Here is a 13,229-nt window from a genome sequence, read left to right as displayed (position 1 = left end):
AATAAGGAGTTAGTATGTAGTTGATGGGACAGCCAATGGGATCCCTCCGGCTCATTTTTTTGGGCATACCACTGGACTTTTTTTTTTTCGGTGAGCCTCAGGTTGTTTTACTGGCCTGGCTTATGCAGTCAACAATCCCACCTCCTTCAAAGAGAGAAAGCTGTGTTGCCTTTGCCATCAAAACATCAATACCTGACATTAAATCACATTCAGTACACATTTTATGCCAACATATTTTGCCTTTTAAAGGTTGTGCTTTTACATTTAATGATTCTTAGTAATAATTTGATTTTTTTTTCTCTCACTCCCATTTCTTCTTTTGGCATTTTGAAGCTCTACTTAGAACCTCCTTAAAGGAAGAATGCACATTTACGTGGCATTTTCCACCACGTTTGATGAGGAGTGTATATGTATTTGTTGGTAGCGCCATGTTTACCAATGAGTCACAGTGGCAACATCATGGATGGAAGGCTATGTACGTGGAGGCCCGCATCCAATGCCGCTTGTCTTTTATTCGGCGCTTTCTCGCGACGCCGTCGCTGGCGCATCATTTGTGCAGGACCCCTTTTGATTGAAATGTCATTCGCATCTCCGCTTTTCCTACTTTTCTTTCCCACGCTTCCATCAGCATGGCCGCCTGTTTGACCTTGGTGTGTCGCTTTTTTTTTGTTTCAGAAGGCGTCCGACGACGACGAGGAGGAGATTCAGTCGCGCAAACCCTCCACAGACCTCTGCTCCCCTGGCAGCAAGCTGGCCGACGTGGAGCCCACGAGAAAGGTCAGTTGCCGGGCACCCATCTCTTCTCCCCCTTTTCTCCCCTTTCCATCATCACCCCGCCCCGCCGTCACCTCCCATTGCGAGCCGCCCTCCTGTACATGCAGGTCAGCTCTCGGGGTCAGCCTCCCGCCCACGCCAAAGCCGGGCACATACACAACCCCCCGGCCACGCCACGTGCCGACAGTCTCTCTGTCAGGCAGGAAGCTCTTTATCACACACAATAACACAGCTGCACACCCCCCCCCCCCCAAACCCCCCCTGCAGCATGCACACATATGGAGCAGGGAGCTCTTTATCATGATTATCTCGTTCTTCAGACCCCCCCCCCCCCCATCCACATCCACTCCTGCATGTATGCGCCATGTTAGCATCTTTCCCTCCACCCCTCCACCCCCCCCCCCCCCCGCCCCCACCTTAATAATCCTACCTCTGTGGTAATTCTCCTGTTCCAAGCTGTCTTCAAAGAGACTCCCCTCCAAACCGTTCCTTTTTCTCCTCCACAGGATAAAGCGTCTCCACCGGCTGCAGCGTACAACCGCCTTTTCTTGGACATCAAGGAGGAGCCGGGGCCCCCCACCCTGGTTCACCCCAGGTACTGCACCGTTCGCCATCTTTAGGCCTGGAAATAAATCCTCCTTGGTCTCAAGTCAACCTAAGCATAAACAGACCTCAAAGCAGTTTTTTTTTCAACCTAGAGACCGATACTCCTGCAAGCGTTCAATCCTGCCTCAAGGCATGCTGGGTAGCTGGAGATCCTCTCCCAATGTTTGTGCTTAATTGCAAAATGTGGAGGGGGTGATGAAAGAAGTAAACAAGGTGGAGTTAACATTCATTCATTTTGGGTCGCAGGGGGTGCTGGAGCCTATCCCAGCCGTCTTCGGGCGAGAGGCGGGGGGGTACAGCCTGGACTGGTTGCCAGCCAATCACAGGGACATATAGACAAACAACCATTCACACTCACATTCATACCTATGGACAATTTGGAGTCGCTAATTAACCTAGCATGTTTTTGGAATGTCGGAGGAAACCGGAGTACCCGGAGAAAACCCACGCATGCACGGGGAGAACATGCAAACTCCACACAGAGATGGTCGAGGGTGGAATTGAACTCGGGTCTCCTAGCTGTGAGGTCTAGGTGCCAAATGTGTAAATGTGAAAATGTACCAGTCTACAGTTACAGTTATGATGTTGTCACTACCAATAGCACTAAATTCATCACATAGCAACTTAACACCCAATACAAACATGTATCAGGTACACCCTGGACTGGTGGCCAGCCAATCACAGGGCACATATAGACAAACAACCATTCACACTCACATTCATACCTATGGACAATTTGGAGTCGCTAATTAACCTAGCATGTTTGGAATGTGGGAGGAAACCGGAGTACCCGGAGAAAACTGGGGAGAACATGCGAACTCCACAGAGATGCGGAATCAAACTCGGGTCTCCTAGCCACTCGTCCACCATGCAGCCCCAGATCAAACTATTCATTTCTACTAACATTTAGCATTTTCAGAGCTAGGCACTTATATTATACTTATATTAATGCGAGGTGTAGCATGCTAACATTAGCATTCTTTAAGTCATTCAAAGCCTTCCATGGTCCATTCATTTTATCCTCACGAGAGTCGCAGGGGGTGCTGGAGTCTATCCCAGCTGTCTTCGGGCGAGAGGCGGGGTACACCCTGGACTGGTGGCCAGCCAATCACAGGGCACATATAGACAAACAACCATTCACACTCACATTCATACCTATGGACAATTTGGAGTCGCTAATTAACCTGGCCGAGGGTGGAATTGAACCTCGTCTCCTAACTATGAGGTCTGCACGCTAACCACTAGACTGCCGTGCAGCCCGTGAACTTAACATCCAATGTTTTATTCTTCATATTCAGCTCAACTACCCAGCATGCCTTGCGGGTGTTTGTAAATAACAGTTTTAAGTTACGTGTTATGTTTAGCTGAGTTGGTTTATGTTGCGCGTCTGCGATGTGCTTTTGTTTGCGTTGCACCGTGTGCAAGTATGTTTTTGAACTCAAATGTGGCCCTCGAGTGATCACCCCTGATGGAGTTCTTCTGAAAAGACTGACTCGGCAGCACTCAGGTCTGGAATACGGGCCACGTCCATTAGCCAGATCGGCTTTATGCTATTCTGTCGTGAAGCCACTTCCTGTTGTCCTGGAGGGAAGACGTGGAGGCTGGTTTGCTTGTGCACAACCCCACTCAGCTGCCCTACCCAATTCCCTGTGTCAGCCTCTGCTGTTGGTGGGGGGGTGGGTCCACTCCTCTCCGTTCTGTCCCCTCTTCTCTCTCCTTTCCTGTCTCCTCTCTCCTCTGCTCTATGTCCTCTCGCCTTCTCTCTCCTTTCTTCTCTACTCCATCCCGTCTCCTCTGCTCTGTGTCCTCTCCTCTCCTACCTCCTATTCTCTCTCCTCCCTCTTCTTTTCACCTCTCCTTTCTCCTTTCCTGTCTCCTCTCTCCTCTGCTCTATGTCCTCTCGTCTCTGCTCTCTCTTCCGTCCTCTCTACTTTCTTCTCTGCTCCATCCCGTCTCCTCTGCTCTCTGTCCTCTCCTCTCCCACCTCCTATTCTCTCTCTTCCATCCTCTCTCCTTTCCTGTCTCCTCTCTCCTCTCCTCTATGTCCTCTCATCTCTGCTCTCTCTTCCATCCTCTCTTCTTTCTTCTCTGCTCCATCCCGTCTCCTCTGCTCTCTGTCCTCTCCTCTCCTACTTCCTATTCTCCCTCCTTCCTCGTCTTTTCACCTCTCCTCTGTCCTTTCCTGTCTCCTCTCTCCTCTGCTCTATGTCCTCTCGTCTCTGCTCTCTCTTCCGTCCTCTCTCCTTTCTTCTCTGCTGCATCCCTTCTCCTCTGCTCTGTCGTCTCCTCTGCTACCTCCTATTCTCTGTCCCCCCTCTTCTTTTCACCTCGCGTCTCTCCTCTCCTGTCTCCTCTCTCCTCTCCTCTATGTCCTCTCGTCTCTGCTCTCTCTTCCGTCCGCTCTTCTTTCTTTTCTGCTCCATCCTCTCTCTCCTCTCCTCTGCTCTATGTCCTCTCCTCTCCTACCTCCTATTCTCTCTCCTCCCTCGTCTTTTCACCTTTCCTCTCTCCTTTCCTGTCTCCTCTCTCCTCTCCTCTGTGTCCTCTCATCTCTGCTCTCTCTTCCGTCCTCTCTTCTTTCTTTTCTGCTCCATCCTCTCTCCCCTCTCCTCTGCTCTCTGTCCTCTCCTCTCCTACCTCCTATTCTCTCTCCTCCCTCTTCTTTTCATCTCTCCTCTCTACTTTCTTGTCTCTACTCTCCTCTGTCCTCTTTTATCCTCGCCTCTCCATATTTTCTTTCGTCCTGTCCTCCGGCCCTTCATCTCTTCTCCATCCTGTCTCCTCCTGCCTTTCCTATCTCCTCTGTCCTCTGATCTGTGTCCTCCTCTCTGTCCTGGGTGGTGCCTCCATGGCAGCAGGAAGTGGGCTCCAGTGCGTCTCTGCCTCGCTTGTAGCGCCACCTGGACATTTGTGATAAGGCCGAGGTCTGTTTAAGGCGGTGCTGGTGTAAAGAGCAGATAAGAGCTATCCATATTCCTGCGCCGTCTTCTTCTCTTCTCTTGTCTTGGTTTTATTTTTTTTACGCTGCTAACTCCACTGAAAGACTTGGCAAGCCGCTGTTGTTGTACTTAGCAGATTCAGCACCGCCGTGCTTTTATGGCTCATGCAGAATGAATTACGGCGTGCGTGTGTGTGTGTGTGTGTGTGTATATATATGCTGCATAGTCCGTAGCTCATAAGGCTTTATGAGCTTCACAAGTATGTGAAAGGTGACATTGCTGGCGGTGATGAGTAGGCTAAGAAAAACAAAAGACACCCTCTAGTCTAGTCCATCAATCACCACGCTCAGACAGCAACTTAAGAACCAGGAAATAAACGGGATTCATTTCACGCCCGTTAAAACTGTCACCCATTGTGCATGTGTGTGTGTTTGTGTGTGTGTTGTGGGGGTGGGCCGTGTGAGCGTCTAATGGTCTTGTTTGTCTCCCAGCTACTACCTGTACACGTACGATAAGATGGTGGCTCCCAACGTGTCTCTGCGACGGGAGGCAGAGATGAGCCCGGAGATGCTGGGAGCGCTGCTCAAACACCACTACGGCCGCCGGGCGCTGCACCACGACGAGCCCCCCATGGGTCAGTATCACAGTATTAACATCACACGTGTGTTCCTGGTATGTTATGTTCATTTATTCATTCATTTTCTACCACTGGAGCCTATCCCAGCTGTCTTTGGGCGAGAGGCGGGGTACACCCTGGACTGGTCGCCAGCCAATCACAGGGCACATATAGACAAACAACCATTCACACTCACATTCATACCTATGGACAATTTGGAGTCGCTAATTAACCTAGCATGTTTTTTGGAATGTGGGAGGAAAACCGGAGTACCCGGAGAAAACCCATACATGCACGGGGGAGAACATGCAAACTCCACACAGAGATGGCCGAGGGTGGAATTGAACCCTGGTCTCCTAGCTGTGAGGTCTAGGTGCCAAATGTGAAAATGTACCAGTGTACAGTTACAGTTATGATGTTGTCACTACCAACAGCACTAAATTCATCACATAGCAACTTAACACCCAATACAAACATGTATCAGGTAACCACTAGACCGTATGTTATGTTCTTACGTTATATTTTTGGTGTCCGCTTTTGAAGGGTGCGCCGTAAAAAAGGGTGCGCCGTAAACGAGCCTACAGAACACGTCCGTGATTCGTTATTAATACACTAAGTGCGCTCGCTATCAGGCTTCTTACCTCGCACACGTGCAGATGAGATGCTGAAATATTCCTCAGTGTAAATAAATGACACACACACACTCATGCACAGCAGCTAGCACGATCCATTAGCATCTGTAGGACATGAGCGGGAGAGACAAGCGTATTTTGCTTATGGAGGAGACACGTGTTCACTGTAAACAGTAAACGTCCATCTCTCACACACACACACGCACACACACACACATATAGGGTGCCTGCAGCCATGCACGTGCTGACCTTCAGTTCAAGACTCAGGGGGGAACCCTCACTGTTGATGAGCAAACAGGGTGGCAGTGACCTCCTTTTCTCCACTTCCTGTGTGTGTGTGTGTGTGTTCATACCATTATCATGCGTGTGAATGACAGGAATGTTTCATCCTCCCTGGCACCTTCCGTCCCTTCCGTTCTCATCTTTGCATCTCCAACCTCCTCCCCCTGCAGTCTGCTCTCGCTTTTCTTCTTCTCTGCTGCTTCGCCGCATTCCTCTCTGTCTGCACAATTTTGCTATTTCTGTCCTTCCTACTTTGTTGTGATGCATGTGTGTGTGTGTGTGTGTGTGTCGGGTGCTAGCAATGCAGGCTCTCCTGTGCCAGACGTGCTATTTCCTGCTGTGGGAATAAAAATAAGGCGGGCTCTGCCTTCATTAGCAGCCCCCCCGTGTGGTGCATTGATGAATGGCGTCTTTTTTTTTTTTTTTTTTTCTCTCCACTGTCCGAGATTGGAGGTGTTAACTTGTTTCTGTTTGGCGTAGCGTAGGCGAGAGAACGTGCAGCAGCAACTCGGCTGGCACTTCCTGCCGCCGGCACAGCCGCCTCCTCTCCGCTCCTTTTTTTTTTCTAACTTCATCCCTCATCTTTTCCAGACCTTCACGCGTCGCCTCCCCTGGCCGCCGCCGCCGAGGAGGCCAAATCCCAACGTGCCGCCTCCGAGCGGGAATGCCAAACCCAGGCAGTTTCCATGGAGACGAGCAGCCTGAGCGGCAAGATAGCCGCCCACACCCCTCCCCCTCCTGCTCCCCCGCCTCCCGCATCACCGCCTGTGACGGGGGAGGATGCGGGCTGCGGCGGAAGCGTGGCGGCGGCGGTGGTGGAGGACGACAAGGACAGGATCGTGGTGGAGATCATGCAAATGTACAGCAGGCAGCAGGAGAAGCTCAACTCCACCCTGCACAAACAGCTGCAGCTGGAGATGGTGAGCAGCGGCTTTGGAATCAACCTTCAGTAGCGGCCATTTTACACCATTTGGTCAAGGAACTCAGTATTGTGTTATATTTGGCCATAGAAACATGGAACCTACCATAAGAAAGTATGTTTAGTAATCAGCAGTAGAACATAGGTAAGGTTCAGGTAAATATCAGTTCCCAACTAAAAAAAGGGAGGGAATTGGAAGCATAAGTTTCGCTTTACCAACCAACTATACCAACATAAACGTCCAAATAATACATTTACAAATATAACCCGTATGTCTTTCAGGAGCTGGAGGCGCTGCGCGGCGGCGAGGCGGCAAGACTCCGCGAGCTGAGCGCCGAGCAGCGAGAGCTCCGCACCGAGCTGGAGGCCGTGCACAGCGAGCAGGTGCTCCAGCTCGGCCGCGCCCGCCAGGAGCAGCTGGAGCTGGAGGCGCGTCTGGAGCAACTCCGGCAGCAGGCCTGCGCCTGCGAGCCGGCCGCTCAGCGCCAGCAGGAGGCGCACTACACCGCACAGGTACGCAGCGACAACGCGATCCTAAGGAACGCCTACATACATACATCATACATGTTCCTCGGTAACTACTCTAAATGTATGTGCCTTACTTCCTGAGTAAATATGCTACTCATCAGTTCCTCATTAGTTCCTCAGTAACTACTCTACTCATTAGTTGCTCATTAGTTGGCCAGTAACTCCTCATTAGTTCCTCAGTAACTACTCTAAATGTATGTGCCTTACTTCCTGAGTAACTATGCTACTCATTAGTTCCTCAGTAACTACTCTAAATGTATCTGCCTTACTTCCTGAGTGACTATGCTACTCATTAGTTGCTCATTAGTTGGCCAGTAACTACTCATTAGTTCCTCAGTAACTACTCTAAATGCATGTGCCTTACTACCTGAGTGGCTATGCTACGTATTAGTTCCTCAGTAACTACTCTACTAATTAGTTGCTCATTTGTTGACCAGTAACTACTCATTAGTTCCTCAGTAACTACTCTAAATGTATGTACATTACTTCCAGAGTAACTATGCTACTCCTTAGTTAATCAGTAACTACTCTAGATGTATGTGCTTTACTTCCTGAGTGAAGTAAGGCACATACATCATTATGAGCAACTCCGGCAGCAGGCCTGCGCCTGCGAGCCGGCCGCTCAGCGCCAGCAGGAGGCGCACTACACCGCACAGGTACGCAGCGACAACGCGATCCTAAGGAACGCCTACATACATACATCATACATGTTCCTCGGTAACTACTCTAAATGTATGTGCCTTACTTCCTGAGTAACTATGCTACTCATTAGTTGCTAATTTGTTCCTCAGTAACTACTCTACTGATTAGTTGCTCATTAGTTGGCCAGTAACTACTCATTAGTTCCTCAGTAACTACTCTAAATGTATGTGTCTTACTTCCTGAGTAACTATGCCTCTCATTAGTTCCTAATTAGTTCCTCAGTAACCAGTCTACTCATTAGTTGCTCATTAGTTGGCCAGTAACTACTCTAGTTCCTCAGTAACTACTCTAAATGTATGTGCCTTACTTCCTGAGTAACTATGCTACTCATTAGTTCCTAATTAGTTCCTCAGTAACTACTCTACTCATTAGTTGCTCATTAGTTGGCCAGTAACTACTCTAGTTCCTCAGTAACTACTCTAAATGTATGTGCCTTACTTCCTGAGTAACTATGCTACTCATTAGTTCCTAATTAGTTCCTCAGTAACTACTCTACTCATTAGTTGCTCATTAGTTGGCCAGTAACTACTCATTAGTTCCTCAGTAACTACTGTAAATGTATGTGCCTTACTTCCTGAGTAACCATGCTACTTATTAGTTCCTTAGTAACTATTCTTCTCATTAGTTGATCAATAACTACTCATTAGTTCCTCAGTAACTACTCTAAATGTATGTGCCTTACTTCCTGAGTAACCATGCCTCTCATTAGTTCCTAATTAGTTCCTCAGTAACTACTCTAAATGTATGTGCCTTACTACCTAAGTAACTATGCTACTCATTAGTTCCTAATTACTTCCTCAGTAACTACTCTACTGATTAGTTGCTCATTAGTTGACCAGTAACTACTCATTAGTTCCTCATTAGTTGAATTTGGAAGCTGGGCCACACATACTGAACATCATCATCCTTTGTTTTGGGGGGGGGTTCTGTTATGCTCCCCCTCCCACTTGTTTTTGAGCTTGTGGGTCCTCCTGCTACAACCTACATACCTACATACCACTTTTCATCTCATGTGAGAACGTTCCCCACTAAAATCCTGACGTGTTCACCCCCTCTAGTTGTCGGAGCTGCGTCAGAGGCTGGAGCGGGCCGAGGCCGACCGGCAGGAGCTGCAGGAGGACCTGCGGCGGGAGCGGGAGGCGCGAGAGGAGCTGGAGCGCACCATCGGCCAGCTCCGGCAGCAGATGGCTCAGCCCGGCGGCGTGGGAGGCAGCCCCTCCCCTCCTCTCACCCCGTCTACCGGACCCCCGAACGCCCATTCGCCGTCCTCCTCCTCATCCTCCTCCTCCCCTTCCTCCTTCACGGAGGCCCCAGCAGCTGGCCCCAAGTAACTGCCGCCCTCCCTTTCTTCTTCTTCTTGTGCACCTCAACTCTTTATTATTATTATTATTATTATTATGATTATTATTCCTTCATTTGCCCCCTATCCTCTCAACAAACAGTATTTAAAGACTCTTTTTTTTTTTTTTAATATTTTGGCATGACTTTTAATGTATAGGTTCTATAGGTTCTAATGGACACAACCAGTGCTGCTTTTCTTCTTCTGACATCATCTGGAAGGGACAAACACCTTTTCCTCTTTATAAGAAATCTCTGTATATAAAAGACTGCCTCATGAGAACATGCCAATGGTGACGCGAGCACCCCCTCCTCAACGTAGCGTAACCCCCCCCACTCTTCCCCGCCATCTAAAGACCTCCCTCATCCTCCTCAACACTGTGGCATCCTCCCAGACAAGAAACACTGTGCTCCTTTCTCTTAGCCCCTCCGCCCCCTCCGCCCCACCTCTCTATGAGGCATCCAGGAAGGGGACAGGTGGGGCAGCAGTGCCAGGGCGGATGGCCTGGACGCCAGCGGTTGAACGGAGAGGCGAGGATTTTTTTTTTATACCTTGCCAGGCGGAAAGTGCTTTTTATTGCCTCAAAAGACATCCCTAGAATCATGTGTGTGTGTGCGCGTGTGTGTGTGTAAATAATGGTTTAAATGAGGAAAAAAGGGGGGGGTCGTCCTTGGATTTTCAAATGTTTAAGCATCTGTTGAGGGGGAGAGAGAAAAAAAAGTGCAAATTGCTAAGACATTCCACTGTGCTCCATCTCGCTCCTTCCAAAAACGTCAACCGAGGCGCCAAAACTTGTTTCATGGACAAAAAAAAAAAAAAAAAAACTTGAAGAATAACAATAACCATAACAATGATGAAAGAAGATATTTATCATGTTCAGTGAAGATTTCTATGGAGTTATTTTGTAAATACAGTAGGCATTATTAATATATGGACTGCTCTTCTGTGACTAATCTTCTGAAGGTTACATCATTTGGACCAGAAATGGGAAAATTTACTTTTCTTTGCAAATGTGCCGAGTGGACGTCGAGAGGACAAATTTTTAAGCTCCCTCCCGTTCTCTTTTATGAGGGGAGGGTGGAACAAAAAAATATATATATATTTTTTGCATGTTTTGCTGCCCCTCATGTTTGTGTCACATGGTCACAAAAATGGTGAAAAGAATAATGAGCGGCTGCGGCTGACATGCATGATGAACCTCTGCAATTTTTCTATCCTTGTTGGATCTGATGATGATGATGATGACGATGAAAGTGTGTGTGTGTGTGTGTGTTTGTCTACTCCTGACACCACTGAATTTTATTCACGAGTATTTTTTTTGTCTTAATTGAACAGAACAATATCACTTTTCTTTGTCCCCTTTACACCCGCCACTGACACTGCAATGACCATTTCAACACACCAGGGGCCGCTGTTTACGCCGTGAGCGGTGCACCTCGTCACAATACACTAAAGAAAAGTGTGCAGGGCGTCTTTATTTTTGTTTGCATTTTTGCAGTGTTATAACAACTTGGATATGCTTTGTACAGAATTTTTACAGGCGTGCAAACCCCCCCCCCCCCCCCCACCCCCCCGGAATTAAACGGACATATCCACTGCTTTATCCTGGTTGCAGGTGGCATGCCTTGTCCTCTCTTCCTTTATACACTTCTTGTAAGGACATTTTCCTATACATAAATATATATATAAATATATATATTATAAATATATTCATGGCTTTGCTGAAAAACCACCCCCCCCCCTTTACTCCCAGCCAAATGCTGAAACATGAATATGCAGTGTCTGTGTATAGGACCATTGCCAGTAACCATGTGATGAGACTTTTGTTCTTTGCATGAATCGAGACACTGATCTCCTACCTCATGTTGTGATATATATATATATATATATATATCAATAAATATATATATATATATTGAAGAGATGTTTTTTAAATGCAGAGGACACTGCTAACTCTAAAAGTGTCAATCATCATGAATATTTAAGAGTACATGACATACCTGTAAATGCTTTTTGGCTAATACCTCAGTTGTATGTCGTGTTTTCTTTCTTTTTTTTCTTTTCTTTTCCTTCTTTCCCCATATTTCATTTCAGACCTTGTAAATAGAGACCCTGTATAGATGATGAACTTGGATGAAATTCAAGTAAAGTTCTGTAGTGTTAAGCCATCTTCCGCCGTCTGCTGATTGTCTTATTGCTGAACTCCACATGATCACTTATTATTGGGCATACATAGACATGATAGGCAGGTATAAAAGTCATAAATACACCTTTGTTATAGAAGTAACACTTTAAAATGCAAGTATAAAGAGCTTATCTTAGGTCTTAAATAAAACTAAAACAAAGTAAAACAGGATGTTTGCACAGCAATACAGTGTTTGAAGTGTTTGAAACCTTCCTGATTTCTTATTTTCTACACTTAAATGTTTCATATCATCACACTCATTCAAATGATGACAACATAAAATGCAATTTTTTAAAGAAACTTTTTATTATTAAAAGGGAATAAATGTGAAAAAGTGATTCCTCACTCCATTAAAAATAATAATATGTGGATAATGTTATAAAGCCATTTCTAAAGCTTTGGGACTCCAGCCAACCACAGTGAGAGACATTATCTACAAATGGCCAAAACATAGAAAAGAGGTTAATCTTCTCAGGAGTGGCCAGCCAAGCAAAATCACCCCAAGAGAGGTCACAAAAGACCCCCCCCCTTTCACAGTTCCACATGTCCAAAAGGAGTAGGAAGAAGCAAAGCTTATTAAATCCTACCCCTCCATCTGGTACTTTTACAATCAGTAACTGTTACATTTGTTCACTTCCTGCTTTCCTAATATAATTTAAGTTATTTTTATTTTATTTTTTTTTATTTAATAAAAAATATATTTTTTTTTGTAATTTTTTTTGTAATTTTTTGTTGGTTTTATTTGATTTGAACATGAAACAAAACCCAAAGAAGTGCAGGCCTCACTTGCCTCAGTTAAGGTCAGTGAACAAAACAAACATAGCTGGCCTCCATTTTGCTAGAAAACATCTTGATGTTCCCCAAGTGTCTTGGGGAAACTTTTTGGAAGGTGTGTGCTCCATTCCATTTGACATTTGAGAAAAAGGTCAAATATGGTGGTGGTAGTATGATGGTCTGTGGCTGTTTTGCTGTGATCAATGGAAGCATGAATTCTGCACAAATAAGTCATGGATTCTTCCTTGGGCCACGGCCCCAACCCTCCAGACGAGCTCACATAGGAATTGTTGTGTGATGTTTGTGTAACCCTACCAACAGATACACACACACACACACGGCAACGACCTCGTCTTGCATTTCAGGACAGACAAGAAGGTACGTCATTCAGTGTGTGAGTAATGTTGACATCACGGCAGAGTAAATGGGAGGCGAGGAGAAAATGTTTTCGTGCGGTCTTCTGCTAAATTGAAATCTTCTGTGTCAGAGGCGGTGCCAAGAAAGCTGACTGGACTCCATTAGCGAGTGGACGCACTACAAACACCACGTTCCGAGCTCGGCCTGAGGTCCATGTCTTCTCGTTGTGTGCTATTTTGCGATACTTGGCGGGGCATCTAATATTGCATAATCCAAAAATAACTTTTCCTGCCGATAGAACTCATTTAATGGTGAAACGTATCAACTTGTGGAAGGTTAGCCCTCCTATTGTGACGTCCTCAATGTTGAGGATACAAATAGAATTTTAAAAATGCACCAATATTTTTAATTAATCTTGCAGATGCATTCTGTAATAGTATCAATGTGTGTACATAAACACACACACACATTCATACTGTTACAGAATGCATCTGCTATTGTTAAGTCAACTGAGAGTGCAAAGATAAGTAATCAATAGACACTGGAGCGACGTCTAATAGGACAAAGACCCCTCTG

The 13,229-nt window shown here is 46.5% G+C and overlaps 1 protein-coding gene across 2 annotated transcripts in view; it reads left to right on the top strand.

Annotated features, from left to right (window-relative positions):
- The window catches only part of skila (SKI-like proto-oncogene a), a 40,147-nt gene extending 28,642 nt beyond the window's left edge, over positions 1–11,505 (top strand). Inside the window, exons 2-7 of one of the 2 annotated variants that reach the window (XM_058069141.1) lie at positions 679–777; positions 1,281–1,369; positions 4,811–4,953; positions 6,441–6,769; positions 7,051–7,281; positions 9,057–11,505. In XM_058069141.1, the coding sequence (XP_057925124.1) occupies positions 679–777; positions 1,281–1,369; positions 4,811–4,953; positions 6,441–6,769; positions 7,051–7,281; positions 9,057–9,329 (1,164 nt within the window). In that variant the 3' untranslated portion in view covers positions 9,330–11,505. Of the gene's footprint in view, positions 1–675; positions 778–1,280; positions 1,370–4,810; positions 4,954–6,440; positions 6,770–7,050; positions 7,282–9,056 lie in introns of both variants that reach the window. The other variant, XM_058069140.1, reaches the window with a different exon arrangement.
- The last annotated feature ends 1,724 nt before the right edge of the window (positions 11,506–13,229 follow it).

Source organism: Doryrhamphus excisus, chromosome 3 (genome assembly GCF_030265055.1).
Source record: "Doryrhamphus excisus isolate RoL2022-K1 chromosome 3, RoL_Dexc_1.0, whole genome shotgun sequence".
NCBI lineage: Eukaryota > Metazoa > Chordata > Actinopteri > Syngnathiformes > Syngnathidae > Doryrhamphus > Doryrhamphus excisus.
Note: the sequence above shows the minus strand (reverse complement) of the source record. Positions and strands in the feature narration are given on the sequence as shown.